The 17,867-nt window shown below is 41.0% G+C and overlaps 1 protein-coding gene across 9 annotated transcripts in view; it reads right to left on the bottom strand.

The window, feature by feature from the left end:
- Positions 1–4,428: 4,428 nt before the first annotated feature.
- PDE1C (phosphodiesterase 1C) overlaps positions 4,429–17,867 on the bottom strand; it is a 462,113-nt gene continuing 448,674 nt past the window's right edge. For 8 of the 9 annotated variants that reach the window (XM_037027419.2, XM_037027424.2, XM_073238636.1 and 5 more), the window contains one exon: positions 4,429–7,073. In XM_037027419.2, the coding sequence (XP_036883314.2) occupies positions 6,904–7,073 (170 nt within the window). In that variant the 3' untranslated portion in view covers positions 4,429–6,903. The remainder of the gene's footprint in view (positions 7,074–17,867) is intronic. The other variant, XM_037027420.2, reaches the window with a different exon arrangement.

Genomic DNA, 17,867 nt, shown 5'->3' with positions numbered 1-17,867 from the left:
TCTGCAAAAAGAAGGTGCATCCCAAAACAGCAGTCAGCCATGCAAGCCTCATTTAAGGGTTAATCAAAACAGTCTGCCTTGAACATTTTGCTGTGAAGGGTTAGAAGGTGGTGTGGCTCAACTTTGTGTGGCTCTCATGGAACCCCCCTTCTGTGGAGGATGCAGACAACGCAGTCACCCATCACCCCATTCGGAATTCCTGCTTAGCATTCAGGTACCCGCAACTACCCTCCTCCAGCAATTAAGAGGAAGGGAGGCAACAGAGAAGAAACAGCAGCCTGCGTTTTCAACAGCGTCAACAGCAGAAGTCATACGATCTCATTGGTGCTGGACAGTTCTGGAGACTGTAGTACACACCCACACACACACACTGTATTCTGCAAAAAACTAAAACCAATGTGTAAGCATTTTAATGAAACTTCAGGGAAGCAGAGTCTTTTACTTAGGAATAAGCTTCAGAAGTAGCAGGAGAAATAGTAATTCAACAGTATCTCAAAGAAATGGGAGTTTATTTTTCTCACACAATAATTAAGTCCCAAGAAGTCAGACCAGGGCTGGTGTCATGGTTCAGAATATGTCAGGGATACAGGCCCTTTCTTTCTGCTCCCCTATGGTCAGCCTGTTGGATTTCATTTTCATGCTCATCGTCACCTCGCAGACGCAAGAGGGCTGCTGCACATTCAGGCTGACGCTGGTATCCCGGGCAGGAATGAGGACAACTGGAAGAGGCAGCGTTATGTCTCATTAAACAAAACCATGTCACATGGCCAACCTGAAATATAAGAAAACTGGGCAATTGAAGGTTAACTTTTATAGCTATTCTAGAAGAAACAGGTAAGGGGGAAAGGGCTTAGAAACAGAGGTTGTGCCAACATATTAGCAGACGAGGGATAATACACAGAAATTATAGGTACTGTAATTAAATGGTATCTATAAACAATTTGCTTCCATGTATAGTATGTCACAGATTTTGTCTTTTTGTATTTAGTGAAGATTTCTATAATTTTTCTCCCATTGTTTCCTCCAACTCTATTTTTCCATAGGTTAAGGTTTTTCTTTTTTTAGACAATAGGATTACTCAAGACCCTAAGCCGTGTGGTTGTTCACAGAATAAACCTATACAGAAATGCGGCAGCACTATTTCAGAACAGAAACAGTATTCTCTGCAGCCTACCTGTCCGTTTGAATTCTAAGATTCAATATTCATCAAGCTAATCATCAAGCTAAAAACTATCACCATTCAAGAGTCCCTGAAACTCAGCAAAAGCTCATACCTCTAATAAACACCAGGTGGCAGTGTAGCATAAGACGTGAGTATGATGTATTCAGCTTAGATCTGTGACTTGATTCCATCCCATTAAACCAACCAGTGTAATTTTTTAGTGTGCACCTTCCCCAAGTCCTGTTACCACTAGTTCATCACAGAGTCAGCCTCATTTTCAGTAATAAGCAAGGCATGATGGCCTTTCAGTAATACCCATCTCATTTGGCTTATTAACAAATTCTATTCAGATGGGAGACTGTTGACTGAAAACACAACTGTGTTTTCTAATACAACATCACCCAAGGCATTTTAGCCTATTTTAGGAAATGATGAGATCACAGTCTGGTATTTGTTTCCAAAATTCAGGATCATATGGGACCCCATGGGTAGATGTGTGGGGGACAGAAGGCTTTGGCAAACTACCTACTTTTAAGGGCAAGACTCTAATGTCTGAAGCTGTAATCTTTTCTTCTCTAGGAATTTTGAATCTAAAGATGAAAGACACCTTTAAGCAGCAAAGTAGGGTTTTTTCTTTTTTTAGAAAAACATAATGACACTTCAATCTTTAAACATATATTTCTTTTTCTGAATCAACTGAGATTTTGACACATGAAGAGATGTTGAATCCACAAGGAATTAGAATAATGGCAAAACTAGGCAGTATCTTCATCTAGGGATGCTACACTGATTTTTAACAGAATGGAAACACCATTGCATTAGAAACAATTGCATGGAGCTCTGCACCGGAAAGCTCCGGGCTGTCTGGACTTGGTGAGAAAGGCCACACTGACAGAGTAGTGGTATCTGCCGTAAGTGAGGAACTGAGGCACGGTAATCTATTGGCCACATTGTCTTGCCAATGGGTTTCACCCAGACAAGTTCACTATGGATTCAATGAGAACAAAAAATGACAAGGGAACGTTCTTGGGGTGAAAGGGTTTATACCCAACTTTACTCCCACGGTGGCAGGTCAATCACTAGAATCCCGTCCACTCAGAGCGAGTCTGCACGCAGCAAGCCAGTCCCTGCCTCTGGGCCTCTCTGTCCCCGCAGCTGTCTCTATCTCTGTCCTCAGTGCTGCCACCACCCCAGTCTCTGCTCTCCTGTAGTCATGTGGCCATACCACCGTGTCACTGAGCACTGGACGGAGCTCTTTTTATAGAGCCAATAACAACCTATTGCCCACACATGTGTAGTGAGCTAGCTGACCAGGGCCAGGTGAGAATCCTGGCCACAGGAACCTTCACTTTATCCACACACATGTTTATATATTGTCTATCTCTGTCTTACTCTGGTTTGGTACCATCTCCAGCCATCACATTTTTGAGGATCTCTTTTATATAAAATACTGTGCTGGTTGCCATTGAGGATGTAAATATGAAAAAAAGGGCAGGGAGGTGGGGAGGAGGGCAGTCCCTGCTTTCCCAGAGATGATAATATGGTAGGGAAGAATCAAGGTCTATTTAATTTGAGGAAGAATCACTGAAGTGTCCATAAAGAAGGAAAAACAGAGCATTCCTGAGGGTTAACCAAGGCAAAAGACTGCTTCTAGTCCAGGAGATCAGAGCATATGTCCCAGAGAAGATGAAACTTTCTGCTAGGTCTTGAAGAATATGCCCGGGGTCAAGCCTGGAGCCAAGCCAATAATTCCCCACCCACCCCACTGGTAAGGCTTAGCTGGCTTGTGGCAGGAAGAGAAGGGAATCAGCACTCTCTGAGCACCTGTTACGATAGTCACTGCCCTACCCACGTGAGGTTGGATTCATGACCAAATGGGAGGAAAACCACCAGGTCTCCTGGGGGCTTATTCTGGGCAGGGACAGTGGTGGAGGAGTGAGAGACATTTCTCACAGGGACTGGTCCTGCCTAAAAATTGGATTAAAGAGAAAAAAATGTCACTTCTAAGCTTCTGTCAGTTTTTTGTGTTTTAGGAGCAGGACCCAGAGTAAATGTCCTTGTTTGGTGAACTCATAAACTTTAAAAATGCCTAGCACTTGTGTGGTATAGGGAGTAAGAAATGGACTTTTACATTCACAGGAAAGTGAAGTTCAAAGGGGAGAAAGGTCTTGGTAGACGGAGAAATCCAAGAAGTTAGAGGCAAATCCGTGTTGAAGGAAGATACTGCCAGCAAGAAATCCTCCATAAAAGGTGATAATGTTGAATTTTTAATGTAAGAAATTGCTTCTGCTGTGCCATCATCCTAAACCTTCAGATAAAGTCTGTTATAAACAGTAGACTTAGATGCTAGTGGAACTTTGGAAGAATAAAAAACAGGTGTGAGAAAATCAATGGGCTGAAGAGGAACAGAATACAGGATGGCAACTGTAGGAAGTAAGATGCAGGGAGGTGGAACATGAAAGCAAGAGGCAGCCACAGCAGATGAAAGACAGAGACGCATGAAGGCCGGCAGCAGGGACACAGGGGAAGGGGGCGTGGAGGCAGGGTGCCAGGTGTCCGACTGAATGTAGAAATACATCCTCAAGTGCAGTGTGAGGCAGACAACAGCGCCTGTGGGGACAGCCAGTGGGGGTGGTGGTAATGCTTAGGTAAGTTATTAACTTCTTTTCACTAAGTTGAAGAATATTTCCAGCCTACCTGATGTCATAGAACTAGCAAGGGGCATTACTCTCAAATTCAAAAACCTAACTTTTTTTTTCCACACTCCACTCCTTCTCCAAGAAAGAATAGCTAATGCTTATTGAGTCCCTACTATATGCTCAGGCCTGTGCTATGCTGAATCAGGTACTATCATTATTCTCATTTTATAACTAAAAGAACTAAAGTTCAGAGAGATTATGAAATTCAGTAAAACTCAGAGCAAACGAAAGATAAAGCCAAGATTTAATGATAGGTGTTTCTAACCCTGAAGTCCCAGTTCCTAGCCACTGCCACTAGCTACACAGCTTAGCCTAGACTGATATAAAGTGACTTTAAAACACAGGTGTTTACTTATAGACTAGCTGCTATTATGGTTACTCATGTTAACAAATTAAGTTATGGGCTTTTTGGTATAGGAAGGACAAGGCTTCAAAAAAAGCTATCACCTATACAATCAGGAAGCAAATTAAAAAGGGTAAACTGTACTATTTGTCTTGACAAGATATTCAGACCTGAATAGCACCAAGCATGGGGGAAATTAATTCCAGAACACTATAAAAGAAAAAGATGACTCATACAATAATGTCCTTTAAAAGTAGCTTTTTATTTGCCGTAAGAATATAATTGTATAACTCCTATACAATCCATCGTGCAAAAAAATATGGTTGGCATTTTACAAGCAATGCAGAATCTCAATATTTGTACATTTGCTCAATTAAAATATTAGCAAAAGTTGAAAATTGATATATTGGGATTAAAGAATACAGACCGAGCCAACTTTCTTCCCAGGATTACTGCTTCCAACATGAAGAAGCCCAGTCAAAACAGCATGGCCACACTGAAGTCTCAATGCCTGTGACTGAAGTAACATCATTTATGGGCTGGACCATAGCAGCAAGGAGGCCACTACTCCACAGGCAGATGCATTATGTGGCCAAATGGTTCTATGCAGGAAGCTCTAGGCATCTGTGTACACACAGGTAGGAATTACCTGTCAGGTTAACCTGATTCAGGTGGTATAGACACTATCGGTCTGCAGAAGGATCCTTTTGCTCAGGCAACAAGCAGGCAGCTAAGAATGACAATGGTGTTCCCTAACAAAAAGCCACAGTGGTTTTTCTTTAAGTGTAGTAATTAAATTGCCCTGAAATGCCATCATAAAGCGCATTATAAGTAAATTGCTCAGTAGCATGATGGGCACCAAACTCTGGAGCTGGCTCCACTTGCATAACGGTGGTGCAACAGAAGTGAATGGTGGAGAATGAGGGCAGGAGTGGGCACTAAACCCTTTATAGTCAGACTCCAAAGGCTGGGACCACCAGGGCTCAGCTCCTGTGCAGGGATGCTGGAGATTGGTCCCAGAGGCGGCGTGCTTACAGCTACGTCTGCTGCGCTCCTAGTACTCACCGAGCTCAACAGTAATGAGCAAAACCTACATTATCTTTAATCTTCATTCCAACTGGCAGAATAGGTACTATGAATCCCACTTTCTAGTTAAGCAAACTGAGGCTTTTAAAGATTATGTCATTAGATTGTGGACCTGATCCATACTAGGAAAGAGGCCACAACTCTACGGGCTGTTGCATTATGTGGCCAAATGGAAACCCTAGGCATCTATATATACACAGGCAGGAATTACCTGTTGTGTTAGCCTGATTCAGGTGGGATAGACACTACCAGTCTGCTGAAGGGTCCTTATGCTCAGGCACCAAGCAGCAGGCTCAGAAGGACAATGGTGTTCCAGAACAAAAAGTCACAGTGATTTTTCTTATTATTATGAGCCCCACTTTCTGGTTAAGCAAACTGAGGCCTTTAAAGATCATGCCATTAGATCAAGGACCTGCAACTAGTTATTGATGGAACAGGATTGGAGAGCAGACCTGCCAGACAAAAATCTAAGGTTTTCCACTGCATCAATATGAAGGGATCGAAAGCTATTTCTGGCCTTAACCACTCCTTACTCTTTTGTGTGATTTTAATTCCAAAGTAAAAACTCTAGGAGAGATACAGACAGGCTACACATGCCATTGTGCAGAGAGGTGGGTTGTAGACTTCTATTCTGCTGAGAGCTATGATGGGATTTAGGACCCCAAAAGGCCTCAGATACCTAGTCTGCTGGAAAGAGGATCTGAAATTTAACTTAAAGGTATCTCCAGTCTTATGGAGAAAAAGCTTCAAATAAGGAATTTAAATTAGGTTCGGCATTTTACCCTCCTGCCCCAGGACCACAAGACCCAATGGACAACTCCAGGGAGAATCTCAAACCTGGAGTCTCTGAAGCATGGGAACCCCATTGATTTCTCATATTGTCAACTGTGAGTCAAAGTGAGGAAGCAGAGCCAAAACGATCTCCTGCAAACTCCCACGTCCTTACAGATGCGACGGGGCTCTCGGACTGGGGGCGCGCAACAGGAACCGGAACAGCGGTCTGCCTGAGTCCACATGGATCGACACAACTCCTCAGTCTTCTTTTCCCTCTACGATAGTTACCTACAGAACTACAACTTCTGTTTTTAATGCATTTACTTTGAAAGTTACCTATTTACTTGAATTTTAAATACTGTAATAATCATCGTATTTAAGAAAGGTACCTCTAAACGTATCTTATAAAGTATTTTAAATTGGAAATGATGTTTTAAGGAGTGCATTTCTTAAATATGATGATTATTAAACCGATATTCTCACTGGGGCAAGTCAACTTCCAGGGATGAAAAGATTGTCAGTGGAAGGAATTTCATTTTTCTGAACAGCCTGCATCATTTTAATTTTGGTCCAAATGGCACTTTCAAAGATCTATACCAATAAAATCCACATGAGACTACCGTCTGACTGCTGGGGCCTACACTGACCCCCAAATCCAGTGACTACGACATAACAAAAAAGAAAAAATCACATACAGCCTCCATTTTGCTTTGGTGAAGTCAGCCATGAATGCACCAGCCCCGAAGGCCTCCAAGGGTTTTGGAGGCATATCCCGCGGTGGCTGGTGAGCGCTGAGGGGCAGAAGGGTGGGCTTCTCCATTTTCTCTCTTCCCCTTGGCTTACTTTCTATTCCAGTTATGTGAGATGTTCTGAATCTTTTTCATTTTGATCCTCTGATCCAGCATCTTGTACCTCACAGGATGCTCATCAGTTTTCTTGGGGACCGAAGGTGCATAGGAGCTGGATGCGTAAGCAGGGCGTTTAAAATGACGCAGAGGAGGCTTGATGACTGGAGGCCATGCAAAGGAAGATAGACAATTGTTAGCCTGGCAGGGACATGGCAACCTAAATCCTGTGGGCAACTTCCTCTCACCTAGATCTGTGTGTTTTCTTTAAAACGAGGAGCGCAAACAAGGTTGGACCCTCCCTGGAAATCTTACTACAGATGAGTGAGTAAACACATCATTGTCTTGGTCATTCCCTTAAAATAAATAAAGACAAATTCCTGGAGATGGACAGTGATGACCCCGGAAGAGAAAGGTTCTTTGGCAATGAATGGATGGGGTTAAGGAAGTAAGAGGGAGCAGGTGCGTCACTCTGGGGTCCAACAAAGCAAACAGGCGAGCAGAGTCATTAGCATTTGGCATTGCATGTAAACTTTTAGCATTGTAAACAGTAGTACCCAATCTTAAAGTGCGAATAAAAAAGTATATCTTTGAGGAAACATTTGTAAAACATATATATAAAGATCTTGTATCCAAAATATAAAAGGAATTCTTAAGATTCAACAAAAAGAAACAACCCAATTTATGCATGAGCAAAAGCTCTAAACAGACTCCTAAACAAAGAAGATACCTGTATATCTATATATGTGAATGATAGCAAAGCATAGGAAATGATACTCACCGATTTTTATCATTAGGAACTTAAAACAGCAATGATATACAGTACACACCTATTAGAATGGATAAAATCCAAAACAAAACTGATGATACAAAATGCTGGTGAGGATGCAGAGCAACAGGAACTCATTCTCACTGGAGGGAATGTAAAATGTTACAGACACTTTGGAAGACAGTTTGACCATTTCTTATGAAGCTAGATATAGTCCTACCATATGATCCAGCAATTGTGCTCCTGGGTATTTACACAACTGATTTGAAACTTATGTCTACATAAAGACCTATACATTAATTTTATAGAAATTTATTCATAATTGCCAAAAACTGGGATCAACCAAGATGTCCTTCAGTATTTGAATGGATAAACAAATTGCAGAATATCCATACAATAGAATATTATTCAGTGATAAAAATAAGTGAATAGTCAAGCCACATAAAGACATAGCTGAATCTTAAATGATATTGTTAAATGGAAGAAGTCAGTCTGATAAGGCTACATACTGTATGATTCCATTTATATGATGTGCTTGAGAAGGCAAAATAATAGACAATAAAAAGATCAGTGATTGCCAGGGGTTCAGAAGGAGGAAAAGGGTTAATAGGTGAAGCACAAGGGATGTTAAGCACTATGAACTATTCCATATCACATTTAGTGGTGGACACAAGACACTACGCATTTGCTTAAATTCACAGAACTCTGCAGCATGAGTGAACCTTAATATATACAAATGTAAAAAATAATTAGGAGGTGAGTGAATGACAGAATGAAATGCAGGATATTACAAGACCATCTAATTGCATTACAAATACAGGAAACAAGCTCACTACATAGGGTGGGGTAAAAAGATGCTCACCTAAGTAACTTTGGATATGAGTGGATACTGTTGAACTAAAGGCAGTGGAACTGTACACAAGTACTGCATGCTAACTGAAAAAGGTGTTTGCCACAGAGGTACAGGTTAACAATTCTAATACTTTTATGTCCACTAGAATTGAAAAATTATGTAAACAGATAGTGGATATTGAAAACCAGTTTCTCACTGTTGAAGTGGGAGTTTACAGATCAGCATATATTTCCTTGCCCTATCAGCTAAAAGGGTCTAGAAGCAATGACGTAGCTCCTGGCCTAGAGTAACAGTGCTTAGTAACATTGAGCACTCCTAGTGCCAAGATTTTGACTTCTAATACCATTATCCAGTGATAGGAAGCAGGGCTCTTTGTAGAAATAGCTGATTGTAGGACTAGAGAACAAGGCATACAAGATGAACCTGGAGCATCTTGTAGTGCCAGAAAGTGAGAAAGTGCTAAAAACAAAACACAATGACAGGACAAAGGAGTCTCCAAATGAAAGCGCTCCCAAATAACAAAGTTGGAATAACTTGAGTTGAATATTTTGTTGAATAACAAAATAAAGACAGCAGTATTGAATTATAACCCAAAGTCTAAAATACATATCCATGAATCCAAACTGACACAAATAAATATTCAAATACATCAATAATTGTAGGAGAATAGACACATCTCTCATGCAGAAGAATTCTAAATAGTTCATGTAAGTAATTTATGTAGGAGGAAAGGCCTTTAGTGAGGGTTGGACATAGTGACATCTTTACCTGCACGGTCTGCCCCCAAAAAATACATAACCCCTTTCTAATTATGGAAAATCAGCAGACAAGTTCCAATTGAAGGATATTCTCCAAAATATCTGACCAGTATTCCTCAAAACTGTCAAGGTCACCCAAAACAAGGGAAGTCTGAGAAATCATCTCAGCCAAGAAGAATCCAAGGAGGCATGACTGAATGCACTATCCTAGGTGGGATCCCGGGACAGAAAAAAGATACTAGGTAACAACAAGGAGATCTGAGCCAATTATGGATTTTAGATAATAACAAAAGTACATCATCTAACTTGCATATCTATCAACAGAAGAAAGTAAAACACTAACTGATTCTTCCTCGCTGCTCTCCCCTCTGCTCTAGCCCTGACCGCACCTGCCCCACCTCTCCCCATTCTCCGTCCTGCTACAAAGCAGTGGTGGGAGACACTTTGTCTCACTGACAAATTAGTCAGTGACACTATGTAAAAGTGAATAAAGGTACAACCAGATTACATGATAATTACAAAATTATGATACAATTAGATAAAAGGCACGAAGGGACCGAGCTGGTGCTGAGTCATCTCCTCAAACACCACCTCTCACTGAGGCTACTCCACCCCCACTTAAAGGACCAGCAAAGGAGTGATACACAAGTTTCACTTGGAGGGCTCAGATTAGGGGACAGATCTATTAAACAAAAGGTTACCTTTAAGAAAAAACAGCTCTGAAAATCTCTTCCAATAACAGGAAAATGCATTGCATTCATGATTAAGCAAAAGATCAGAAACAACTTAAATGTATAATCACAGGGAACTGGTTAAGTTTGGTACATCTTTAAAATATACTATTGTGAAACTGTGGAAAATGATATTGATATCTCTTAATAAAAACGGATTCATGTAATACTGTTAAATTTTTTGAATGCAGTATATCTCTTCTAATTTCATTACTATAAAACATAAAAATGTGCAAAGGAAAATCTGGAAGGACATACATTTAAATCAAAGCAGTGGGATTATCTCTGAGTAGTATAAACATGGCTATTTTATTTCTCCTCAGTTGTTTACACTTTCAATTTTTCTATGATGATGTTTCAGTGATGTAACTTTTGAAAAAGAAACATACTAAAAATTTTTTTCTATGGAATCATGTATCAGAGCTATTCTACAAAATAGAAAGTCAGTAAAATTAACTTTGAGCTACAGTATTAGACATCTTAGCTCAAAGCTGGTAACACCTTTCACAGCCTACAGATAATATTCACTCATCAACTTCTAAGAGCCCCTACTGTGTGCTGCTGATATAACAGCGACAGAACAGATGAAATCTCTGCCCTCATGGACTCCCATTCTAGTAACCCCCTCTGAAACTTGTGATTTGCCTAGAGAAGACAAAGATGTTAAGGCATAAGAAGTGACACTATTCTTGTATGTTCCATAATACCCACGTCAACTTTGTCTTTTGAGTGAGGCCAACACATAGAAAGACTTTCAGCAAATGGTCCTGCAGTGCCAATAATAACATTTATGCAGAAAAACAGAGATTTTTTTTTTTAGATCTCAGAGTGCTTAATTCTGTTTCTTGGGGTAAACAAGGGATCGCAGCACAATACACTCTAGAAACGAATGTAAAAACAGTCCTGTTACCCTGGAGAATGGAGTAGACACAGGAGAGGGCTTCAGGGTCAAAGCTGATTGTTGCAAACGTCTCCTCCACTAGCTGATTTACTGCTCTTCAAGTCACAATCCCTCTCCATATTCATTCTATTTCCGCTGCTCAGCAGGACTCCAGCCGAAGTATTATTGAATTTCCCACCTCTCAGCATGAAGAAGCATTTACCGTTTGCTGGAATTCTGATTGTATGAACAAAAACTTTCCTTGCCACTGGAGTCGCTGCAAATAGAGTTGAACCCGCTGGCAGAGATCGGCTCCCCATTAAGACTGTGCAAATACTTACATGCCTGCTGTCACCCTCACTCAAAATGTGGGAGAAAAAGGGAAATTCATACAGCACTGTTTGATATGCACTGATTGCCTTTCCCCTCTGCAGGGGAGCGTGATTTGATGACAGGCAAAATAGAGCCAGAGAATGAGGGCGCCATCTAGAATTTAGTGGGGACCTTCCTTCTGCGGTGTTGGTGCAGCCTCTTAAGGACAATTTCATTTGTCTTCCAGCTTTTCCTGAGGTACTGGAGGGGGCTCTGACCCTTCACCGTTCAATGACTTGCCACAGCTGAACACAGCAGTAGTGTTACAATCCTCCCCCTAGAGAAAAACCAAAAGTGGGAACAGAAACCTTCACCTTCCGAGTCTTGATTATCAGCAAGTTGGACCTTTTCCTCTTGGGGACATAATCACAAAGTCTGCTCTCATCTTTTAGAGCAATTTACTTGGAGAAAAGATCTAATTAGCTGCTGAAGATCTGACAAAGGCACTTATCTCTGCACAGAGCCTGACCTTGAGAAAGTCATTACCTGCATGACTCTCAAACATGCTTAGGAAAAGACAAGCTCAAGCTCAAGACAGAACTGACACATCCTCACCCTTTATTTTACCAGTACACACAGTGTTCATTTTTCAGAAAAGTGGTGTGCTTTTTGGAGTTTTCATCCTCATTTGTTTAAATCTCACCTTTTCCACAAACACAATTCCTCCCAAAGGTGTCCCTGACTCTCTCCGCCTCCTCTCCCACCACCAGCCTGTCTTGTATTTGTTCTCTCTCCTTCCCTGGGACCATTTTGCTTAGTGGCTACTTTTCTTTTGGTGTAGAAGAACACTGCCTAGAATTACTCTTCAAAAAACAGATTCAGGTTTATTCATATATCAAATTAATACAGTTGTTAGTGGGATTCAGGTATTGAAATATGAATGAGGGTTTTTAAAGGTCTTTGTTTAAGATTATATTAGTCTACTCTTTCTCAAAGTACCCTTCAACAAAGTTGTCGGTACAACAGGTGGTGTTGGGGGGAAGCAGGGGTTCCTTAGTCAAACTTAATTACATTAAAAGTAAATTAGTATCTTCATGGCAGGACTTCTTGAAGACCTAAATGATGGGGATGTATTTTATGAATCCCTATGAACAGCCAACAGCATGCAGTTATCCCCAATTTTATTAGGCTAAGGAAACCTCTTTATTAGGAACACCTCACAGAAATGTTCAACAGGTAACACAGGAAGACTGGGTTAATTTGTTATCATTATCTTATGATATCATATTACATGATATCCTAAATCACTAATTCAGTACCCCTGTTATTTTGCACTAAGTGAGAGCAGGTCAGAGAGAATAGTCACTAGTCCTCATCTAATCTCAGTCCTGCCTAATGCCCATAAATTAAATAATAATCTACATTCGAACTCATCTCTGTCATTTCAGGCCCTGTGACTTCATTGGGATCTTTTGGAACCACCACACGGCAGATGGGGCAACTTCATAGGGAGAACTGCTGAATCTCTGTCGCAGAGCACTAAGCCCAAAGACGGCAACTTGGTCTGCTCTTAGCTGCTGAATAAATTCTAATATTGGCATCTTTTTTTAAAAAAAGAAGTATTGGACATACGTTTTCTGCTTTTTCAAAAGTAATGTCATAATAGGACTTTTGGAAAAACCATTTGCATTCACAGACATTTTCTATCTGCATTTACACACACACACACACACACACACACAAAATACATACACTAAATAAGATTTAAAAAGTAACCATTTATTGCCTTTTAAATGTTGTTTTACGTGAAGAATAAAATCCCACTGCCATACATTTCATTTCTAAAATCAGTGTCTATTTGTGGTATCTGCCTGAAATCTGATGAAAAGCCCTCATAAAAATGCACAAAAATCACCCATGAGCTTTGAACTGCAAAAGAGTAGAATGGTAACATCAGCTCCATTGGGATGTAATGATAGAAGAACTGAACCTGTGGCTTTCTTTTCAAGATCCGCCATGGTAAAATAACATAATATCTGATAGATATTGTATACTAAGCACAATGCTAAAAATTTAACATGAGTTAGCCTTAGTCTCCACTACAACCCTATGAGACAAACACTATTACCACCCACTTTTTGGGTAAAGACACTGATGCTTAAAGAGCTTAAGTAACTGCCAAAGTTTTCATAGCTGGTATGCAGGAAGTCTGGACTGTAGATTTACATCCAAGTGGTCTGGCTTCAGAGTCTTCCTCCCACATTTAAAATAACCTTGGACTAAAGTTCAGAGTAAATTTTAATTACTACCATAATAAGTTAAAAGAGTCAACTGAAATTTTACCTCATTCATACTATCAACATTTGAGTTTATAATCTGTGTAATACACAGGATTCTCCAATACCCTTGTTAGTAGCTATAATTACATGTGCAAAAGTAAATCATCATACCCTCATTTTAATTGGTGGTAATGGCCCAGGAAGGAATTATATAAAGGTCCTAGCTAACAGGTCTCTTAAATAACTGCTTTCTTCTCTTCCCATACCTATGCTAGGTTGGAATATTAACAGGTATTCCAAAAGTCTAGGCCATTGGAGACAGGCAATCAAGCCAGGTGAGCTCCAGGATCTTGGGTGAAATTTTTAACTTGGTAGTTCCCACCCTTGGCTGCATATGAGAACCACCTGGGGAACTTTTAAAAATCTGGGTGTTCAGGTTGTGCCCCAGACCAGTTAAAGCATGGAACCTATGGGGTTTAGACTGAGGCCTCAGGAGGTTTTAGAGCTCTTCAGATAACTCCCCAGTGCCAGAGTTTGAGAACTATGGTTTTACTCTCTCCAAACATCCCCTTCCTTATCTTCGCAAAAGAAACAACAGTAACGGGGAAATGACAGCCTCTTCAACAGTTGGTGTTGGCAAAACTGGAGAGCTACATGCAAGAGAATGAAACTGGATTATTGTCTAACCCTATACACAAAAGTAAACTCAAAATGGATCAAAGACCTGAATGTCAGTCATGAAACCATAAAACTCTTAGAAGAAAACATAGGCCAAAATCGCTTGAATATAAACATGAGCAACTTTTTCCTGAACACATCTCCTCAGGCAAGGGAAACAAAATAAAAAATGAACAAATGGATGACACCATGCTAAAAAGCTTCTGTACAGCAAAGGACACTATCAGCAGAATAAAAAGTCATCCTACAGTATGGGAAAATGTATTTGTAAATAACATATCTGACAAGGGGTTAACATCCAAAATATATAAAGAACTCATATGCCTCAACACCCAAAAAGCAAATAACCCTATTAAAAAATGGGTAGAGGAGCTGAACAGACAGTTCTCCAAAGAAGAAATTCAGATGGCCAACAGGCACATGAAAAGATGGTCCACATCACTAATTATCAGGGAAATGCAAATTAAAACCATAATCAGATATCACCTCATGCCAGTTAGGATGGCCAACATAAAAAAGAATTGGAACAACAAATGTTGGTGAGGATGTGGAGAAAGGGGAACACTGCTGGTGGGAATGTAAACTAGTTCAACCATTGTGGAAAGCAGTATGGAGGTTCCTTAAAAAGCTCAAAATAGAAATACCATTGACCCAGGAATTCCTCTCCTAGGAATTTACCCTAAAAATGCAGTTTCCCAGTCTCAAAAAGACAGATGCACCCCTATGTTTATCGCAGCACTATTTACAGTAGCTAAGAAATGGAAGCAACCAATGTGTCCATCAGTAGATGAATGGAAAAGAAGAGGTGGTATATATCCACAAGGAATATTGTTCAGCCATAAGAAGAAAACAAATCCTACCATTTGCAACAACATGGATGGAGCTAGAGGGTATTATGCTCAGTGAAATAAGTCAGGTGGAGAAAGCCAAGAAACAAATGATTGCACTCATCTGTGGAGTATAAGAACAAAGCAAAAACTGAAGGAACAGAACAGCAGCAGACTCACAGAACCCAAGAATGGACTAACAATTGCCAAAGGGAAAGGGACTGTGGGGGTTGAATGGAAAGAGAGAGAAGAGGAATAAGGGGCATTACGATTAGCACACATAATGTAGTGGGGAGGGCACAGGGAAGGCAGTATAGCACAGAGAAGAGAAATAGTGATTCTGTAGCATCTTACCACGCTGATGGACTGTGACTGTAATGGGGGGAATCTAGTAACCACAATGTTGCCCATGTAACTGTATATTAATGATACCAAAAAAAGATATTATGAATTGTCAAATGTGAAAAAGAAAGAAAGAAACAACAGTAATAATATTTTGCACACATTGAAAATGTTCTGTAAACTGTAGAGAGCTAGCCAATGTTATTGCTATATTTTAATCACAACAAATGACCTGGCTGGGAAGGAATCCTTTATGCATTTATTAAAGTTACTTGTGGTCTTGAGAATTTTTTTCTCTCCTGTCCACTATACTTTGTTCTTCCAGTTGGGTCTACCATGAAGACAAAGGTGTGAGGAACGGAAAGGCATTCTCTGGTTGGGGAGAGCAACACGGATGCTATCATTTGAGGATTATGAGAAAATCCACAAGAAGAGCCAACACTGAGAGTCAGCTGGTCTTTCCTAAGTAAATCTAGTGCTTGGGGAAGCAAAGAATAAGATCAGGCAAAAGGGTGCTCCTAATGTCTGACTAAGAGGTAAGAGTGAGAGCCTTGTGGTCAGAGAGATCCAGTCATTAACACCGCCTCCCCCCACTCCTGGCTGCTGTATTTTGAGCAAGACATTTCACCCCTCAACACCGCAAGTTTCCCCTCTGTCACCTGGATGTGAGAACACTGCTATCTGACCGGGCAGTTGGGAGGACTCAGGCGGTTGGCATGTAAAAGATTTACTGCGGTGTCAGCATGAAGGGTGCATTTGGTCTGAGCCAACTGTTATCACAAAGTCACAGTGACCACATCCAAAGGCCTGGGCCTCCAGGTGCTTCTCTCCAACTCTTTCTAGCTTCATCTTTTCAGATTATCTGAAATTGCAAACCTGGTTTATGCCTGTTTCTGACCAAGTCAGCCACATTAGCTAATTTGGTATGATCAATCGCATTTTGAAGGTAAACTCTTGAGAACACACATCAGCCAAAAGATTCCTCTGGATGTTAAATGTCAGTTCCACGGAGGACTGATTCAAGAAGGGTTCATCCCAAACCCAAAGGCAGAAACTCTAGAAGTTTGGCTGAATTGGACTTGAAAGTTGGTCTTTTCCTCAAGGGGAAGTGGGAGACATTAATTTATTTCACCAGAAAGGAAGACTTTGGTCCTTGTTCATTATCTAAGCTTCACAAGAGACATCTTAGGAAGTTAAAGTGAAATATAAGAACTTTTTATACACCCAGAGCTTTGCTGCTTAAGGAGCTCAGGAGCCTGGTCTCTCTCTTGTGTACTGCTCAGGGTTCTCACATCCATATCTCATTTGTAGCCACCCCCCATCCTTGGAAGGGGGCAGATTCAGTTCTGTCTCAGCCCCCATATGACTTGGGTACAGGATTTCAGTTTCCCATTTCAGAATCAGAGGTAACCCTCCTTGCCGAGGGCTGTGGTGAAAATGGAACGAAACCATGCCTGTGCAAATACCACAGTGACACGCGGTGGGTGCTCACTGCCTACAGCTCCCATCCCTCTCCTTAGATGAAGATTCTACATTTCAGGAATTATCTAGAAAATGTGGAATTGCCAGGATAATTCAGTAGCAGCATACTTTCCCAGTGAGGGAACCATGCCCATTAGATATTGTGTTGTTTAAGGTGATGATCTACTCTTAAAGTCTTCAATGTGTACTTTATATTAAAAGTAGAATAATTAAACCCATTATCTATATTTTAAAAGACTTTGGCTTTCCAAGTTACTTCAAGGAAATGAGAATGCTAATCAACCTGGTTCCATATTTCCACCTGTCAGAGCAGAGCGCAGGGGGCAGGAGGCCTGCTATCTGAGAAGCTACCCAGAAGCAGCTGAGCTGACACCACCCAAGTCAAAGTCTGTCTAGTGTAAAAGGTGACCTGCATGGCATTTCCAGGTCCCCAGAGGACTCCGTGTCCACAGAGGAAAGATAAACCACATAGTTTTGTTGCTCTTTGTCCACCCAACACTGCCTACACCCTCCTGTGGATCCCAGCCCTGGGCACACCTCACATCCCCTGGAGAGCTTTAACATGTGCTGACTGCCCAGGCCCTGCCCCCAGGATGGTCTGAAGTAATCCATTATTTTAAGGTAGAGCCCACGCATGAGTATATTGTAGTGCCTCGTGATTCCAACGTGTAGCCAGGTTGAGAACCACCGGCTGCAGTGCCGAGTTTGTTTTGAGGGTAAGTCATCTTACACTTAGGTTCCGAGGGAGGCTGAGCACAGCTGACAAGGCCTGGCTGTCACACAGAGAAGTTACGACCCTTGGCCACATGCTGAGATCTTTGATGGGACTCAGACCCATGAAAATCTACTGTGGGGTGGAGTGGTATTATGAGAGAAGCATGGGTTTGGGGTGACAATAACTAGGTTAAGCTATTACTAGCTGTGATACCCTAAGGAAGAATCCATTCCAGGACTCAGGTGTTTTGGTTTTTTTTCTATAAAATGGGAAAAATAGTAACTGCCTTGCATGGTTGACATGAGGATTCCAAAGGGGAAATAAGTGACATA

Source organism: Manis javanica, chromosome 6, assembly GCF_040802235.1.
Source record: "Manis javanica isolate MJ-LG chromosome 6, MJ_LKY, whole genome shotgun sequence".
Taxonomy (NCBI): Eukaryota; Metazoa; Chordata; class Mammalia; order Pholidota; family Manidae; genus Manis; species Manis javanica.
The sequence above is the reverse complement of the archived record's forward strand: the minus strand, read 5'-3'. Positions and strand labels throughout refer to the sequence as shown.